We start from the raw sequence: 17,210 nt of genomic DNA, 5'->3' as shown, positions 1-17,210 counted from the left end.
GCAACTTGTCCCAGTCGGACAGAGGCAGTGATGCACCCTGGTGAATCTTATTAGTTAAACATGAAGTAATAACCAAGCAGAGTTTGGGGCGGTTATACAGCAGCAGCAGCAGCTGTGGTTTCCAGCAGATCTAATGAAGCTAAACAGTGGGGAATAAACGGCGCTGCACATCTCAGAGGCTGCAGGTTGGAGCTTGTTATACTATAAAGCAGCAGTGCAGCAGATACTGTGAGAGTCTCCTTGCCAGGGGCGGACTGGCCACCGGGACGTTCGGGACGAATCCCGATGGGCCGGAACTGAAGTGGGCCGGTCAGACGATGTGGGCCAGTCGGATAAGTCACTAGCACCCCGCCGTCGACAATTTACTAGCGGTATTTACTTGCGGCACCGAGGTGGGCCGGTCGGAGAAGTCACTAGCACCCCCCCCCCCCCCCCTCCTCCATATTCTGAGATAAATCTGACCAATAGGAGCGACTCACCGACTATACCGGAGTAGGACAGCAGGCAGTCGGCGTAGTTCTCTTTCAGACAGCCGGACAGAGAGCGAGGCTCCGGCTGACAGTTCACGAAGAAATCAGCCAGTCGTGACCTGAAACACACACACACACACACACACACACACACACACACACACACACACACACAATGTTACAGGAACACCGTGCTTTAGTTATTGTTGTTGAATCTAGCTGGAAACGGACACGATAGTTCGCTCACGTTGCCAGAAAACAGTGATTTATGTGAGGGTTCGTCTTCATTATGTTTAACAAAAGTAAAAGCCATCCTGAAATCGTCCTTACAGTGTGGCTCGATCATCTTATCAGTTGATAAGCTATTTTCGTATCGATCTATGGGGCGTTACAGCTCGCCATGCTGCTCTGCTAGCGCGGTTAGCATTATTAGCACGTCGCTTCTACCCACCAGGGACAGCGTGTGTTACAAGGACCAGCTCCGAACGACTCCAGCAGTGTTTAAAAAACTCCCCAAACACGTGTGAAATCTTTGTTTAGCATTTCAAGAACACGGTTTTTGGAGGCGAGCAGCTTTTCTGTGTTTATCTGAAGGAGACAGTGACAGGGAAGCATTATATCATATTTTTAATGTTTGTATCGTATTATATATGTTGCACTGTTGGAGGAGCTCAGGTCAGAATAATTTCATTGCCATTTTCTACACTGTAGTTTATGTGCATATGACATTAAAACCTTTGAAAATGTTGAATGCATTCGCTCACATCTAATCTCGGCAATCTGCTGCAGCGTGTAGTGAGAGTTGTCAACAGCAGCGCGACACTCCACCTGACATATGGTGAGGGAGCTGCCGCTGGAAATGCACGGCTCTAATCTCTCTGTGCTGACTGACAAATGGACTGGGTGGGAGGAAGCTGTGCTGCAGCGAAACCTGTGGTTCAGCCCCGAGCGTCTGTCTGACGGAGAGACAGAGAAACAAGACGGAGATAGAAAGTCAGAGCAGACCAACCTCACGGTGAGTAGAGAGAGAGAGAGAGACCTTAGGCCACGCAGCAAATGGAGCTCATTTATGATGCCTAATGCTTCCATTTAATCCCAGAGAGCCACAGGACACACACACACACAACACACACACACACCACACACACACACACACATCAGAACACACACACACACACACACACACACACACCATCAAATGAAGGTGATGTTAAATGTCTAACACTGAATTGCTCACTCTGTTTCTATGCATGTGTTTAAGGCCCCGTCCACACGGACACGGCACGGGTTGTACCCGCTACAGTTCTCTATCGTATGGACGGTTCGTTCACACGAGGCCGTAATGGAACCGGGGAAAACGGAGCCCTCAAAGGGTAACGGGTCCCAAGGTGGGTAGGTCTGCGGACGTAACGCTCCGTGTGTACGCCTTATACGCCATAGCCCCGCCTCTCCCCACCTCTCCTGCTCACCCCCGCGTCATTGCTGATGTGTTTCGCCAACAACAACAACAGTGTTCCGAGTGTTTCGAGCCAGGCTCAGAGTTAGTGGCAGCTGCCTCTTACAGCAGGAGCACGCGCTCGCCTCGGGGAGGGAGAAAAAGAGAAACAGAGGCCGCCGAAACAGCCAGAGCCCCGCCTCTCCCCACCTCTCCTGCTCACCCCCGTGTCACCGCTGAATCCACCGCGGAGAATAAACAGAAGGGCAACCATGGCAACCATGCTCGGGTGGTCTTATTCGCTGCTTTTGGTGTATCTTGTGGCGGAAGTACAGCGCCACTTACAGGCCCGGCATATGTCTCCAGCGGGTCGAGCGGTCTTGTGTGGACAGACACGTTTGTTGAGCCGATACCATGTGGATGAAACACTTTTTTGATATCGAATTCGGTTTGTTCTCCGTTTCGTCTCTGTGTAGATGCAGCCTGTATGTGTGTGTTAACTAGCCTCTAACATTTGGTTTGTCACGGTCACATGACTTCACGTCACCACCGCTAAGCTAACGGCGGCTAATGTTGGGCTATAAAGGAACTACAGCACGGTCACATGACTTCACCTCACCACCGCTAAGCTAAAGGTGGCTAATGTTGGGCTATAAAGGAACTACAGCACGGTCACATGACTTCACCTCACCACCGCTAAGCTAAAGGTGGCTAATGTTGGGCTATAAAGCAACTACAGCACGGTCACTTGACTTCACGTCACCACCGCTAAGCTAAAGGTGGCTAATGTTGGGCTATAAAGGAACTACAGCACGGTCACTTGACTTCACGTCACCACCGATAAGCTAAAGGTGGCTAATGTTGGGCTATAAAGGAACTACAGCACGGTCACTTGACTTCACGTCACCACCGCTAAGCTAAAGGTGGCTAATGTTGGGCTATAAAGGAACTACAGCACGGTCACTTGACTTCACGTCACCACCGATAAGCTAAAGGTGGCTAATGTTGGGCTATAAAGGAACTACAGCACGGTCACATGACTTTACGTCACCACTGCTAAGCTAAAAGCGGCTAATGTTGGGCTATAAAGGAACTACAGCACGGTCACATGACTTCACGTCACCACCGCTAAGCTAAAGGTGGCTAATGTTGGCCAGGATGACATTTAGTCGTCTCACTTAGACACTTGTTGGCAACCTCTGTTTTTAAAATCACCAGAGGGGTATTTACTGACGTATTTCATGTCGTAGAACAAAGTATCTTCAGCTCGTGTTAACCACAGACCTTATTTCAGGCTAACAACCAAAAACAGACACAAACAAACATTGATTTTCCAGACGAGGGAGCTCGAAAGTGCTAAAATGCTGACTCAGTTTAGCACTTTCGAGCTCCCTCGTCTGTATTGTCTGTAAAACGACCCTCAGTGTGTCCTACCTGCAGATGTAGTTGGTCTTGCAGGACGCCTGCAGCTCCAGACAGTTTGGTTTCTGCTTCTCTTCGTAGGAGCAGACGGGCACGATGGTCTGCCGCCGGCGCTCAGAGCAGGCCGACTGGTCGCTCACCGGACACGAGCAGTACAGCATCCCATAACTGTGCTTCGGAGGAACCTGAGGGACACAAGAGTCACACAGGACTGTCGAAGTGGAGAGCAAGAACGTCCTTCTCTCTCCTGTTCAATAACTTCCTGCTGTATATTCTTAGAGGATCGGCCAAGGAAGAAGCATTACATTCTGGATCCAAACGTTGTCGGTCCCCTTTACCCGCTGGAGTTCAGCAAACAGACTACTTTTATTATATCCAGGTATTCAGATCTCGTCCAATCAGACACCACCGTGTTTCTCATTAACGTGAAATAGACAGAACTTAGACTAAGACATACTTTATTGTCATTTCAACAAGACACAAGAGTGTACTATTAAAACGAAACAGGACAATATAAAAACTTGCTAAAATTGTACATATACATAAATAATAGTGACGTGGTGCAGATCAAATTAAAGAAAGTGTGTGTTTAAATGAATTTCAACACCACTCTGACTTTTGACTCTTCATCTGAATTAATTTTGGTTTTGGAAATCACTGAACTGTTAGGATGTGCTGGCTGCTTTCCCAAAACACAAATATTACTAAAACCCTTGGGGGGAGGGGAATATACAAATCATATTAATGATGACGAGCAGAAACACACACACGGACTGCAGGTCTGTTCTCTATGAGTCCAGTTCTAGTTTTATTTACATTCTTTTAACCTTTGTCGTTGGATATTCTGTCAATAAAGTTGTGTTTTTTTTGGTTGAAAACAAACAGTGGCTAATGCTGTACATACTGTAAGAGGATAACGCCACGTCCACACAGCAGCTTTTCAAAAATCTTGAACATCTTGGAGCTGGGCGTGTCTGACAGCTTGGGGATTTTTTGCGAGCAACGCGACCAACAACCAATCACATGAATGTCCCGCCCCCGACATACAAAGCAAAAAACCCCGGGGATTTAATGCGAGCAATATATATATATATAAACTCCCCAAACAGGCGAAACCTACCAGTTTCCCCCACTGTCTCTGCCACCTCCCTCCACGCCTGGTTCCTCCGGTTTGGATCCCGTTAATAGTTCTGGTCGTAAAGAACCGGGTGATTTGCTGCCGTAACTTCTCGTTTGGAATATGAGGAAATGAACTGCGGTCTGGCTCTCCCTGCTTACACGCGGTTTGATTGGCTAGCGCTTCTAGCTCAGCTTCAAAAGTCGAACATTGCTCAACTTTTGTATCCTGGAAATCTTCGCTTCGCTCCCCCACAATGCAGTTCGGCGAAAAGCGAGGCAAAGTGACGTCATCCCCATTCAAAGTCAATGGGCAGAGAAGCGTTGGAAGATTCGTCTAAAGCTGCTGTGTGGACGTACCGTTAGTGTGACATGCTTTTTCTTTAAGATCTGACCAAAAGGGAATTATGAGAAAAAGAAAACAGATTTCTTTGCCGAAAAATCTTGGAATTCTGACTTTTTTCTATGAAATCTGACTGAATCAAAACGGAAATGTAAAACTCAGAGAGGGCTGGAAAATGTTCCAATAGAGTATTTTAAGACTAGTATTTGTACTTGTGCGGAAGTAGAGTATCTGATTACTTCTTCCAACCCTGTTAATAGTGTAGTAACACAATAGAAGAATGTCATCATAGTTTTATCCCCGAAACTATAGTCTGTTTACACAAAGTTGTCTGCAGTGATGAAAGAAAACACAATCGCAACGAGACGAACGCTGTCATGCCATCTCTGAGCTTTCTACTTATTCATGTTGAAGCAATCCCACTTAAGTTATTCCAAAGGGACGTGATGGGAGCTGGGTTGTAATTACAATATTTTTCTTCACACAATATACCACTGACGGCGAAAACAGCTTTTGTGTTTGATGACTGAATCGATGTCAAAGCTTCGCGCTGGAAAAGCAAAGTCTGAACAAAAAGACCCGGCATGATTATTTATTGTGCTTTTTGACAACCCGTCTGACTTCAGAGTTACTATTCCTTTTGAAGCTGGTGTGCATTCGGCTTTTATCAGCATCAGTCGCTTGGAAAACCTCCAGCAGCATGCTGGCTTTTCAGAGTTTTGATTCTTTTTGTGTATAAGCTCGTGTCAGAAGTGGCTTCAATCAAACAATCGATCAATCAACGACCTTATTAATCCTGCAAGGGCACTGGCTGTGAGCAGCTTATGTCGTGCAGGTAGGAACATACTGCATGTGGATCATTCCAATTTACCCATACATAGTTCAGAGCGTCACAATAAATAAGTAGATAAATAATCAAGTTAAAAAACCTTTCAAGAATTTAAAGGTTTGAGTTCAGAGGGGATGAAGGATTTTGAAAAGCGATGTGTTTTAAGAGCAGGCAGAGCAAATCTACGCCCTGATGGCAACAGAGGAAATGAATCTGCAAGAACCTGGAGCTCGTTACAAAAGAGTTTAAGTCTCTCTGTGTTCACACGTCAGAGGTGGGAAGTAATGGAGTACAAATACTTAACTGTACTTAAGTGCATTTTTCTAGTAGTATCAGTACTTTACTCCACTACTTATTTTTCTGACGACTTTTTACTTTGACTTCTTACATGTTGAACACAAATACCTGTACTTTCTACTTCTCACATGTTGAACTCAAATACCTGTACTTTCTACTTCTTACATGTTGAACTCAAATACCTGTACTTTCCACTTCTTACATGTTGAACACAAATACCTGTACTTTCTACTTCTCACATGTTGAACACAAATACCTGTACTTTCTACTTCTCTCATGTTGAACTCAAATACCTGTACTTTGTACTTCTTACATGTTGAACACAAATACCTGTACTTTCTACTTCTTACATGTTGAACACAAATACCTGTACTTTCTACTTCTTACATGTTGAACACAAATACCTGTACTTTCTACTTCTCACATGTTGAACACAAATACCTGTACTTTCTACTTCTTACATGTTGAACTCAAATACCTGTACTTTCTACTTCTCACATGTTGAACTCAAATACCTGTACTTTCTACTTCTTACATGTTGAACACAAATACCTGTACTTTCTACTTCTTACAGGTTGAACTCAAATACCTGTACTTTCTACTTCTCTCATGTTGAACTCAAATACCTGTACTTTCTACTTCTCTCATGTTGAACTCAAATACCTGTACTTTGTACTTCTTACATGTTGAACTCAAATACCTGTACTTTCTACTTCTCTCATGTTGAACTCAAATACCTGTACTTCTACTTCTCTCATGTTGAACTCAAATACCTGTACTTTCTACTTCTACATGTTGAACTCAAATACCTGTACTTTCTACTTCTTACATGTTGAACTCAAATACCTGTACTTTCTACTTCTTACATGTTGAACTCAAATACCTGTACTTTCTACTTCTTACACTGTTGAACTCAAATACCTGTACTTTCTACTTCTCTCATTTCCCAAACAGCTGGTTCCTTTAGTCTGAATGTGTGTTGGTGCGTGGTCATTATTCTTTAGAGTCACTGCGTGCCTATTGGTTGGAACACGATCCGTGTATCCATCACTTCCTGGTCTTCTCTAAAGAAGAGGGACCAATGGAAACGTTGTCATGTTGCCGTTGGTCACCATGGAAACATTCATTAGCTAACAATGACATTATTGTTCTATTAATATAAAGGGAGGTCAGGTACTCTTTAAAGAAGCTGCTAGTTATGGGTACTTTCTACTGAAGTACACTTCAAAGCCTCTTACTTTGACTTGAGGAAAGAAGTTTAGTCAGTACTTCTACTTTTCTACTTTCACCAGAGTATTTTTAAACATGAGTATCAGTACTTCTACTTTCACCAGAGTATTTTTAAACACGAGTATCTGTACTTCTACTTGAGTAAAGGATGTGCCATCTCTGAGCGCCTTACAGCAGGTTGTAACATGTTGTTCAGGCTGTTCCTCTCTTTCAAGACTCTGGAACCAGCAGATAAACGTACCTTATCGAAGAACTGCCGCAGCGCCTTGTGGCACTTCCTCTTGTTGCAGACCTCGGCGCTCGACACCCTGCTGGTGCACGGGCTGATGTAGGCCGAGCGGTACTTCTTACAGGTGTCGTTCAGGTTGCACGCCTTCGCCGCGTTCAGACAGTTATTCTCTCTGGCCACTGCTGGCTCACCTGGAGACGAGGAGACGAGGAGAGGAGGGAGAGGAGGAGAAGAAACAGGAGAAGAAACGGTGAGAATTGAGCAGACGTAATGAAGACTATGTAGTTCAAGTTTAGCACATTTTAAGAGGAGGCAATTCAAAGTGGATTTAACACATAATAATTAAAAACAAAGCAAAAACAAATAACAAGACATTCATGTAATGGCTGCGTATTCATCAAAACAACTGTAATAAAATAAGACAGACATTTGATCATCTGCATCGAGCGGGACATATTCTGCTCATTTAAGGATTAACGATGTTAGCCTTTGCACACCGCACAGAAACCTACAGAACAACATGACAGAGAAAACCCCCAAAAAGCATTATAGGGCCTCTTTAATCAAACAGCAACATGTAAAGTCTTGCAATGTTTAAAGACTTTTGAAGTGACATCCTAACAGCAACAGTTTTTGAGTTGACACCCGATGGACACGCGAATATGGAATTGTGAATTTCGCACGAAGATGGCCCCGAACCACACGAAGGCAACATTTACATTACATTTAAGAAATACAACTGCAACGAAAGTACCACAAACATTTATGTTACAGTACTATGATACTGTGCTGATATCTTCAGACTTTGTTCTTTACTTTACCCGTCTTTATATGTAGAAAATATTACGTTTTCTCCGTCATGTTGTTTCCATAGCAACAACAACTTCCTGTCAACTCTCCTTCAAAATAATATATTATATCCTTTTCAGTTTCACAGTAACACAAATTGGGTTATTTACATAATATGTTTACATGATTTTGTTGTGCAATAAAACAACCCGATGGACACGCGATAAAGGAAACGTTCAAATTCGGCTGTGATCGTAGCAACATCGGGCCGTTCGTGAGGGCATCTAAGCCATCGTATGACCGCCGGTGGAGTTTCTCGCTCCGGCAGCAACTTCGCGAGCGGAGGCAAAATCTTTGGCATGCCAACAAATAGCCGAAGGACCTTGAGAAGGTTCATCTTCGTGTTGAATTCGTGTGTCCATGTTGCCCTTCGTGAGGCCATCGTGAGGGCATCGTGTTATCATCGGTGCCATCGGGCATTCGCCCCGATCAGAGTGAGGGCGAATGCACCGATGATAACACGAAGATGACACGACTTGACAAGACGCCCTCACGAGTGCCTTACGAAGTTGCCGCTCACGAAGTTGCTCCCGGAGCCTGACAAACTCCACCGGCGGTCATACGATGGCTTAGACGCCCTGACGAACGGCCCGATGTTACGATCAGAGCCGAATTTGAACGTTTCCTTTATCGTGTGTCCATCGGGTGTTCAGGACAGCGTGACAGGAGCTTAACAGATTGAGTGTCCATGGACATGTTCATGTGTATGTGACCTAAGCATTCATAGAAGTTTTAAAATCCATCTATCGAGGCGTGTTAAAAGTCCACCTCGTGTTCAATGGCGCCTTCACCACATTTGACTGAAATCTGTTCACAATTACAACCTGATACACGAATCAAACGGCACTCTTTCAGATCATATCAACAAAACAAAAGCAATTTAACTCGGCCGCAGCTTTTCCTCGACAGCGTTCAGGAATAAAGAGAGACAGCAGCTTTTCAGCGTAATGATGCTTTCTGCAAACTGGTAGATAACTCCAGCTACACATGTTTCTGTCTGTATCAGTGTGTGTGTGCCAGCTGACATGAATGTTTGTTTTCATGTCTTTACTGAAGCTCTGCAAGTGTGTGTGTGTGTGTGTGTGTGTGTGTGTGTGTGTGTGTGTGTGTGTTCACGCAAATAAGAAACAGAAGACCTCAAAACAGTCAAACATTAACTCTCGTCTAAAAGGCCCTGCAGGCTAACCAGACATGCTTGTATGTGTGTTTACTGTGTGTGTGTGTGTGTGTGTGTGTGTGTGTGTGTGTGTGTGTGTGTGTGTGTGTGTGTGTGTGTGTGTGTGTGTGTGTGTGTGTGTGTGTGTGTGTGTGTGTGTGTGTGTGTGTGTGTGTGTGTGTGGCCTAGCATTACTATACTTGTGGGGACCTAAATCTGTTTCCACAGTCACGTGTGGGGACTCGCCTCCCTTATGGGGACAAAATGGAGGTCGTGTGTGTGTGTGTGTGTGTGTGTGTGTGTGTGTGTGTGTGTGTGTGTGTGTGTGTGTGTGTGTGTGTGTGTGTGTGTGTGTGTGTGTGTGTGTGTGTGTGGATTTACTGTAGTCATCAAAGTCTCCAGTGCAGTGCCTTGCTCATCTGTCAGCCTGCACTAATTGCCAGTGTTCTCCTTGATCCGCTATCCCCCCCCCCCCCCCCTTTATGTTTCACCTTATTTTGGTGGGGAAATCCCTTAACGAGCACCAATTAAGTACGAGGAAGGCCAGCTTGAGAAATATACAGTAAGTGAGAGGGGGAGGAGAGGAGAGTCTGTGTCGTGAAGTGTTAGCGAATGGTGCTAATAAGATTCTTCACATCAAGAGGAGGAAAGGAGGAGGGTTGCTCACTTTCAGGTGTATATCAGTGTGTAGTGTCTCTACTTTAAAGAGTCCTCTCCTGCTGATGTTCAGGTGTATATCAGTATGTAGTGTCTCTACTTTAAAGAGTCCTCTCCCGCTGATGTTCAGGTGTATATCAGTGTGTAGTGTCTCTACTTTAAAGAGTCCTCTCCTGCTGATGTTCAGGTGTATATCAGTATGTAGTGTCTCTACTTTAAAGAGTCCTCTCCTGCTGATGTTCAGGTGTATATCAGTGTGTAGTGTCTCTACTTTAAAGAGTCCTCTCCTGCTGATGTTCAGGTGTATATCAGTGTGTAGTGTCTCTACTTTAAAGAGTCCTCTCCTGCTGATGTTCAGGTGTATATCAGTATGTAGTGTCTCTACTTTAAAGAGTCCTCTCCTGCTGATGTTCAGGTGTATATCAGTGTGTAGTGTCTCTACTTTAAAGAGTCCTCTCCTGCTGATGTTCAGGTGTATATCAGTGTGTAGTGTCTCTACTTTAAAGAGTCCTCTCCTGCTGATGTTCAGGTGTATATCAGTATGTAGTGTCTCTACTTTAAAGAGTCCTCTCCTGCTGATGTTCAGGTGTATATCAGTATGTAGTGTCTCTACTTTAAAGAGTCCTCTCCTGCTGATGTTTAGGTGTATATCAGTATGTAGTGTCTCTACTTTAAAGAGTCCTCTCCTGCTGATGTTCAGGTGTATATCAGTATGTAGTGTCTCTACTTTAAAGAGTCCTCTCCTGCTGATGTTCAGGTGTATATCAGTATGTAGTGTCTCTACTTTAAAGAGTCCTCTCCTGCTGATGTTCAGGTGTATATCAGTATGTAGTGTCTCTACTTTAAAGAGTCCTCTCCTGCTGATGTTCAGGTGTATATCAGTATGTAGTGTCTCTACTTTAAAGAGTCCTCTCCTGCTGATGTTCAGGTGTATATCAGTATGTAGTGTCTCTACTTTAAAGAGTTCCTCTCCTGCTGATGTTCAGGTGTATATCAGTATGTAGTGTCTCTACTTTAAAGAGTCCTCTCCTGCTGATGTTCAGGTGTATATCAGTATGTAGTGTCTCTACTTTAAAGAGTCCTCTCCTGCTGATGTTCAGGTGTATATCAGTATGTAGTGTCTCTACTTTAAAGAGTCCTCTCCTGCTGATGTTCAGGTGTTTATCAGTATGTAGTGTCTCTACTTTAAAGAGTCCTCTCCTGCTGATGTTCAGGTGTATATCAGTATGTAGTGTCTCTACTTTAAAGAGTCCTCTCCTGCTGATGTTCAGGTGCATATCAGTATGTAGTGTCTCTACTTTAAAGAGTCCTCTCCTGCTGATGTTCAGGTGTATATCAGTATGTAGTGTCTCTACTTTAAAGAGTCCTCTCCTGCTGATGTTCAGGTGTATATCAGTATGTAGTGTCTCTACTTTAAAGAGTCCTCTCCTGCTGATGTTCAGGTGTATATCAGTATGTAGTGTCTCTACTTTAAAGAGTCCTCTCCTGCTGATGTTCAGGTGTATATCAGTATGTAGTGTCTCTACTTTAAAGAGTCCTCTCCTGCTGATGTTCAGGTGTATATCAGTATGTAGTGTCTCTACTTTAAAGAGTCCTCTCCAGCTGATATTCAGGTGTATATCAGTATGTAGTGCCTCTACTTTAAAGAGTCCTCTCCTGCTGATGTTCAGGTGTATATCAGTATGTAGTGTCTCTACTTTAAAGAGTCCTCTCCTGCTGATGTTCAGGTGTATATCAGTATCTAGTGTCTCTACTTTAAAGAGTCCTCTCCTGCTGATGTTCAGGTGTATATCAGTATGTAGTGTCTCTACTTTAAAGAGTCCTCTCCAGCTGATGTTCAGGTGTATATCAGTATGTAGTGTCTCTACTTTAAAGAGTCCTCTCCTGCTGATGTTCAGGTGTATATCAGTATGTAGTGTCTCTACTTTAAAGAGTCCTCTCCTGCTGATGTTCAGGTGTATATCAGTATTTAGTGTCTCTACTTTAAAGAGTCCTCTCATGCTGATGTTCAGGTGTATATCAGTATGTAGTGTCTCTACTTTAAAGAGTCCTCTCCTGCTGATGTTCAGGTGTATATCAGTATGTAGTGTCCTCTACTTTAAAGAGTCCTCTCCAGCTGATGTTCAGGTGTATATCAGTATGTAGTGTCTCTACTTTAAAGAGTCCTCTCCTGCTGATGTTCAGGTGTATATCAGTATGTAGTGTCTCTACTTTAAAGAGTCCTCTCCTGCTGATGTTCAGGTGTATATCAGTATTTAGTGTCTCTACTTTAAAGAGTCCTCTCATGCTGATGTTCAGGTGTATATCAGTATGTAGTGTCTCTACTTTAAAGAGTCCTCTCCTGCTGATGTTCAGGTGTGTATCAGTATGTAGTGTCTCTACTTTAAAGAGTCCTCCCCTGCTGATGTTCAGGTGTATATCAGCATGTAGTGTCTCTACTTTAAAGAGTCCTCTCCAGCTGATATTCAGGTGTATATCAGTATGTAGTGCCTCTACTTTAAAGAGTCCTCTCCAGCTGATGTTCAGGTGTATATCAGTGTGTAGAGTCTCTACTTTAAAGAGTCCTCTCCTGCTGATGTTCAGGTGTATATCAGTATGTAGAGTCTCTACTTTAAAGAGTCCTCTCCTAACTCATAATTAACCCTAACTCATATTTGCACGGTATTGCGTTGATTTGGGGAAGACGTGTTCGTGTTTTCTGCATCTCACTCGTCCTCTTCCCTCCATCACTTCAAACCCCCCGTCTGCCTCGTCTCTCTTCGGATCAGACGCGTGAGCTTCAGACGTCTGTATGTTCTGTTGCTTTCGGCTCTCATCTGTTAACCCCGCGGTTCCCCTGGGCAGCCGGGTGGGGCTTGTGTTTGTCTCTCTGAGCAACATGTGCCCGGTTTGAAAGCAATGGATCAATAGAGCATCCGTGTTTCTTTTATGTCGGCGGGCGAAACACCCCTCGGGGTATAAAGCGCGGGGGGCAAACGCTAACACCTGCTATCAGACAGACAGATCCCACGCTGCTCAAATGGATCGTCTTTTACAAATGTGTGCCTGGTTTTATTTCGAAAAACTGCTTCGAATATCCTTCCTCGTCGTCTATCGTTACTGAAAGAAGAAGAGGGAAGGAAGGTGGGAGTACTAAAGTAAGAAGGGAAAGTTAAGAGGAACTCGTGTTGTAGGATTATTTAGAACGAGACCCTTTGAGGTCCCAGCCGGTTGACATTTTAAACCTGATTAAATAAAAGCTTTAACGTACTTTTTATCCTCGCGGAGCCGGAGTGCGCGAGGATCATTTTCCTTTCTATGGTTAATTTCAAGAGCACTTTAAGGATTCCTTTACTTCCCGTTCAGAAAGTGAGGATGGCTGAGAACTATGGTCTGATTATATAAGTGTGTAAGCATCAAAAAAAGATTCAACAACAATTGATTACAAAGCTTGGGTGAATACTCCATTCTGATTGGTCTATTTGGACATTCCAGAGGTCTGAGATTTCTCGCTAACAGACCGTTGCTAAGGAGAATCACTGTTTTTGCATTCAACAACACGGTGTGGGAACTCGTAGTGTTCACATACAGGTTAGTGGAAAAGCAACTTGGACAGTTACAGAAAACCTCCATCAGTGCTGCCGTCATTTTACGGTACGTACATTGTTGTTGTTGTTGTTGTTGTTGTTGTTGTTGTTGTTGGAAGCAATGCGATCATTTTCAAATCAACAATATATTTTTTTATCAATATTATGACCAAGTCCTTGGTGTCTCCAACATGTACATGCGTATCGAACGGAATGAAGCGACAGGGCGAGCGACTTCTTGCCATAATATTCTACCAAATCCTTGAGTCCTTTCTACTCTTCAACAGCTGCATAGAGGGACACCACACACACACACACACACACACACACACACACACACACACACACACACACAAACACACACACACAACACACATATACACACACGCACACACACACACACACCGCTCGCACACACACACACACACACCACACACACCACACACACACACACACACACACAACACACACACACACCACCACACACACCACACACACACGTCATGTATATCGTCTATACCAGTGGTGTACTTATTTTCTTCTCAGAGTGTACCAGTAGTTTATATGTTAGTATTTCTAAAAAGCCCCCCGACCCCCTGCTGGGGTTGGGTTTTCAGCACGTGTGCCTTTTTGTTAAACAGTTCAGCTTTGATTCCATCGTCTCATTAAACCTTAAAGCATTCTTTAGTTCTGTGAAGGGATATAAGCACAGCACTTCACTTTCATTAATATTGCATGCTGAAAAGCGTAAATATATATTACAGCACCATTTTGTGTTGAATAGATTTGATTGGTTCAAAATTCTGGTCACGATTTATTGAGAAAGGAAAAGTGGGTCCCGAGGCCTGACCAGCTGAGGACCCCTGCTCTGAACCCCTCCTGCGCCCCTAGTGTCTGCAAACGCATCTGCTGAACTCCCCTTGCACTCCTGGCAGATGGTATTGTCTCTCAAACCACACACACACACAACACACACACAACACACACACACACACACAACACACACACACACACACCACACACACAAACACACCACACACACACACACACACACACACACACACACACACACACACACACACACACACACACACAACACTCACACAGGGCCCACACAGGGCCATCTGGAGGCCTGGTAGGGGGAAAGAGGCCCCCCCAGTGGCTCATTTTCCGATTCAGTCTCAAATTGATTACTCATGTCGCCTGTTTCCTCCAAGCCCACTAACCCCCCCCCCCCCCTCAGCTAATTTTCAATTACCATGGGACGCCTGACCCGGACCCCCCCTAATATATATTTCACTTTTTAAAATACCCAGTGTGCATTACAAGACAACTGGGGAGGCTGCTTTCTGTTTTGATGGCGTTTATCTCATTTGATCCTGAGTTGGAATTTTTAACAGGAAATTAAAGACCTATCTTTTTAATTTGACTTATCGTTTTAGTCGTATCACCGTTCATGTTTTGTTGTTTACAAAATTAAACACATTTTAATTTTGTTCCTCATTTGTTATTGTCATACTCTGTAAAGCACTTTGGGCTCAAGCACGAACGGTAACAAATAAAGTGGACTATTATTATTATGAATACACTTCTTGAGTTCCTCTCGTCTGTTCCTTCCTCGTCCTCCCTACATCGTCCTCCCTGATCCCCTCTCATGCCTCTATCCGTGCTGTTCTGGGTGTTTTCCAGTCATTACCTCCCTTCCTCTTTCTCCATCATCATTACGCTTCTCTAAACTTCTCTCTGGTGGCTCCCATCTCTCTCGTTTCTTCCGGAGTCTCTCCTCTCCTCCCTCCCATCTGCCATCTGTCCTTTACTCTTTCTTTGAGGCAAAGTGAAGTCATAAAGATGGCCTGCAGTGGCCTTTCCATGCCTGTTCAAAACTCAGATTCATGAATATCCCAAAATATCCCATATCCTGAATCCATGTCTCCTTAAAAACCTAATGTACAGTTCCTGTCACCACCGCTAAGCTAAACGTGGCTAATGTTGGGCTATAAAAGAACTACAGCACGGTCACATGACTTCACGTCACCACCGCTAAGCTAAACGTGGCTAATGTTGGGCTATAAAGGAACTACTACAGCACGGTCACATGACTTCACGTCACCTCCGCTAAGCTAAAGGAGGCTAATGTTGGGCTATAAAGGAACTACAGCACGGTCACATGACTTCACGTTACCACCGCTAAGCTAAAGGTGGCTAATGTTGGGCTATAAAGGAACTACAGCACGGTCACATGACTTCACGTCACCACCGCTAAGCTAAAGGTGGCTAATGTTGGGCTATAAAGGAACTACAGCACGGTCACATGACTTCACGTCACCACCGCTAAGCTAAAGGAGGCTAATGTTGGGCTATAAAGGAACTACAGCACGGTCACATGACTTCACATCAGCACCGCTAAGCTAAAGGAGGCTAATGTTGGGCTATAAAGGAACTACAGCACGGTCACATGACTTCACGTCACCACCGCTAAGATAAAGGTGGCTAATGTTGGGCTATAAAGGAACTACAGCACGGTCACATGACTTCACGTCACCACCGCTAAGCTAAAGGAGGCTAATGTTGGGCTATAAAGGAACTACAGCACGGTCACATGACTTCACATCAGCACCGCTAAGCTAAAGGAGGCTAATGTTGGGCTATAAAGGAACTACAGCACGGTCACATGACTTCACGTCACCACCGCTAAGCTAAATGCGGCTAATGTTGGGCTATAAAGGAACTACAGCACGGTCACATGACTTCACGTCACCACCGCTAAGCTAAATGCGGCTAATGTTGGGCTATAAAGGAACTACAGCACGGTCACATGACTTCACGTCACCACCGCTAAGCTAAATGCGGCTAATGTTGGGCTATAAAGGAACTAAAGCACCAGTGGGGTATTTACTGACATATTTAATGTTGTTGAATTAAAATATCTTCAGCTTGTGTTAACCACAGACCTTAGTTCAGGCTAACAAGCAAAAACACTTTCAGAACACCGATGACAAAGGAACAGGAAGTGGTAAAATGCTACGTTTTTTCCGGGTTTTAGGACTTATTATTCTTCCTTTTAATCTGCACTGGCCCTTTCCTGTATACTTTCCTGCTGTCGGATAAAAAAATAGAGGATTTCTGATTCTGTATCCACAGTCTCTCCGCTCTCGTTATTGATGTGACCATGCTATTGTCCTTTCCATGAAACCATGCTATTGTTAAACGATTGCAACTGTTCCTCTTATAGCAATTTTAAATATGTCACACCGCTGCCCCCGCAGTTTGTCATTGTCTCTTTTACACCGGCCACACACACTTCTGCACTTCCTCCATTTGACAAGTGTGTTCGTTTCCACGCTCATGGCTGTGCAGCAGTGGAAACCTCGTGCCGAGCCACTGTCTGTAATTCATTGTTTGTTAAGTACAGTGAATGTGGGGGGGATTTGTCCCGGTGGCTGCGGGGGATTACAGAGCAAACACGCTGACACCCGGGAGCAACGAGAAATCCTATCACACACTGCGTTAATATAAATAGAGCAATTAAATGGCTATAAATTATCATTTGGCATAGACGGTTAATGCTACCAGGCTGTGCTGTTGAACTGCATGAATTGAAGCTACAACAA

The 17,210-nt window shown here is 44.2% G+C and overlaps 1 protein-coding gene across 1 annotated transcript in view; it reads right to left on the bottom strand.

The window, feature by feature from the left end:
• LOC117442889 (GDNF family receptor alpha-1-like) overlaps positions 1 to 17,210 on the bottom strand; it is a 133,278-nt gene that overhangs the window by 26,705 nt on the left and 89,363 nt on the right. Inside the window, exons 2-4 of the mRNA XM_034078830.2 lie at positions 7,384 to 7,562; positions 3,340 to 3,512; positions 480 to 589 (exon numbers count right to left, since the gene is read on the bottom strand). Of these exons, the coding sequence (XP_033934721.1) occupies positions 480 to 589; positions 3,340 to 3,512; positions 7,384 to 7,562 (462 nt within the window). The remainder of the gene's footprint in view (positions 1 to 479; positions 590 to 3,339; positions 3,513 to 7,383; positions 7,563 to 17,210) is intronic.

The sequence above is a fragment of the Pseudochaenichthys georgianus genome, unplaced genomic scaffold, assembly GCF_902827115.2.
Source record: "Pseudochaenichthys georgianus unplaced genomic scaffold, fPseGeo1.2 scaffold_498_arrow_ctg1, whole genome shotgun sequence".
Taxonomy (NCBI): domain Eukaryota; kingdom Metazoa; phylum Chordata; class Actinopteri; order Perciformes; family Channichthyidae; genus Pseudochaenichthys; species Pseudochaenichthys georgianus.
This window is presented reverse-complemented; position numbering and strand designations above follow the sequence as displayed.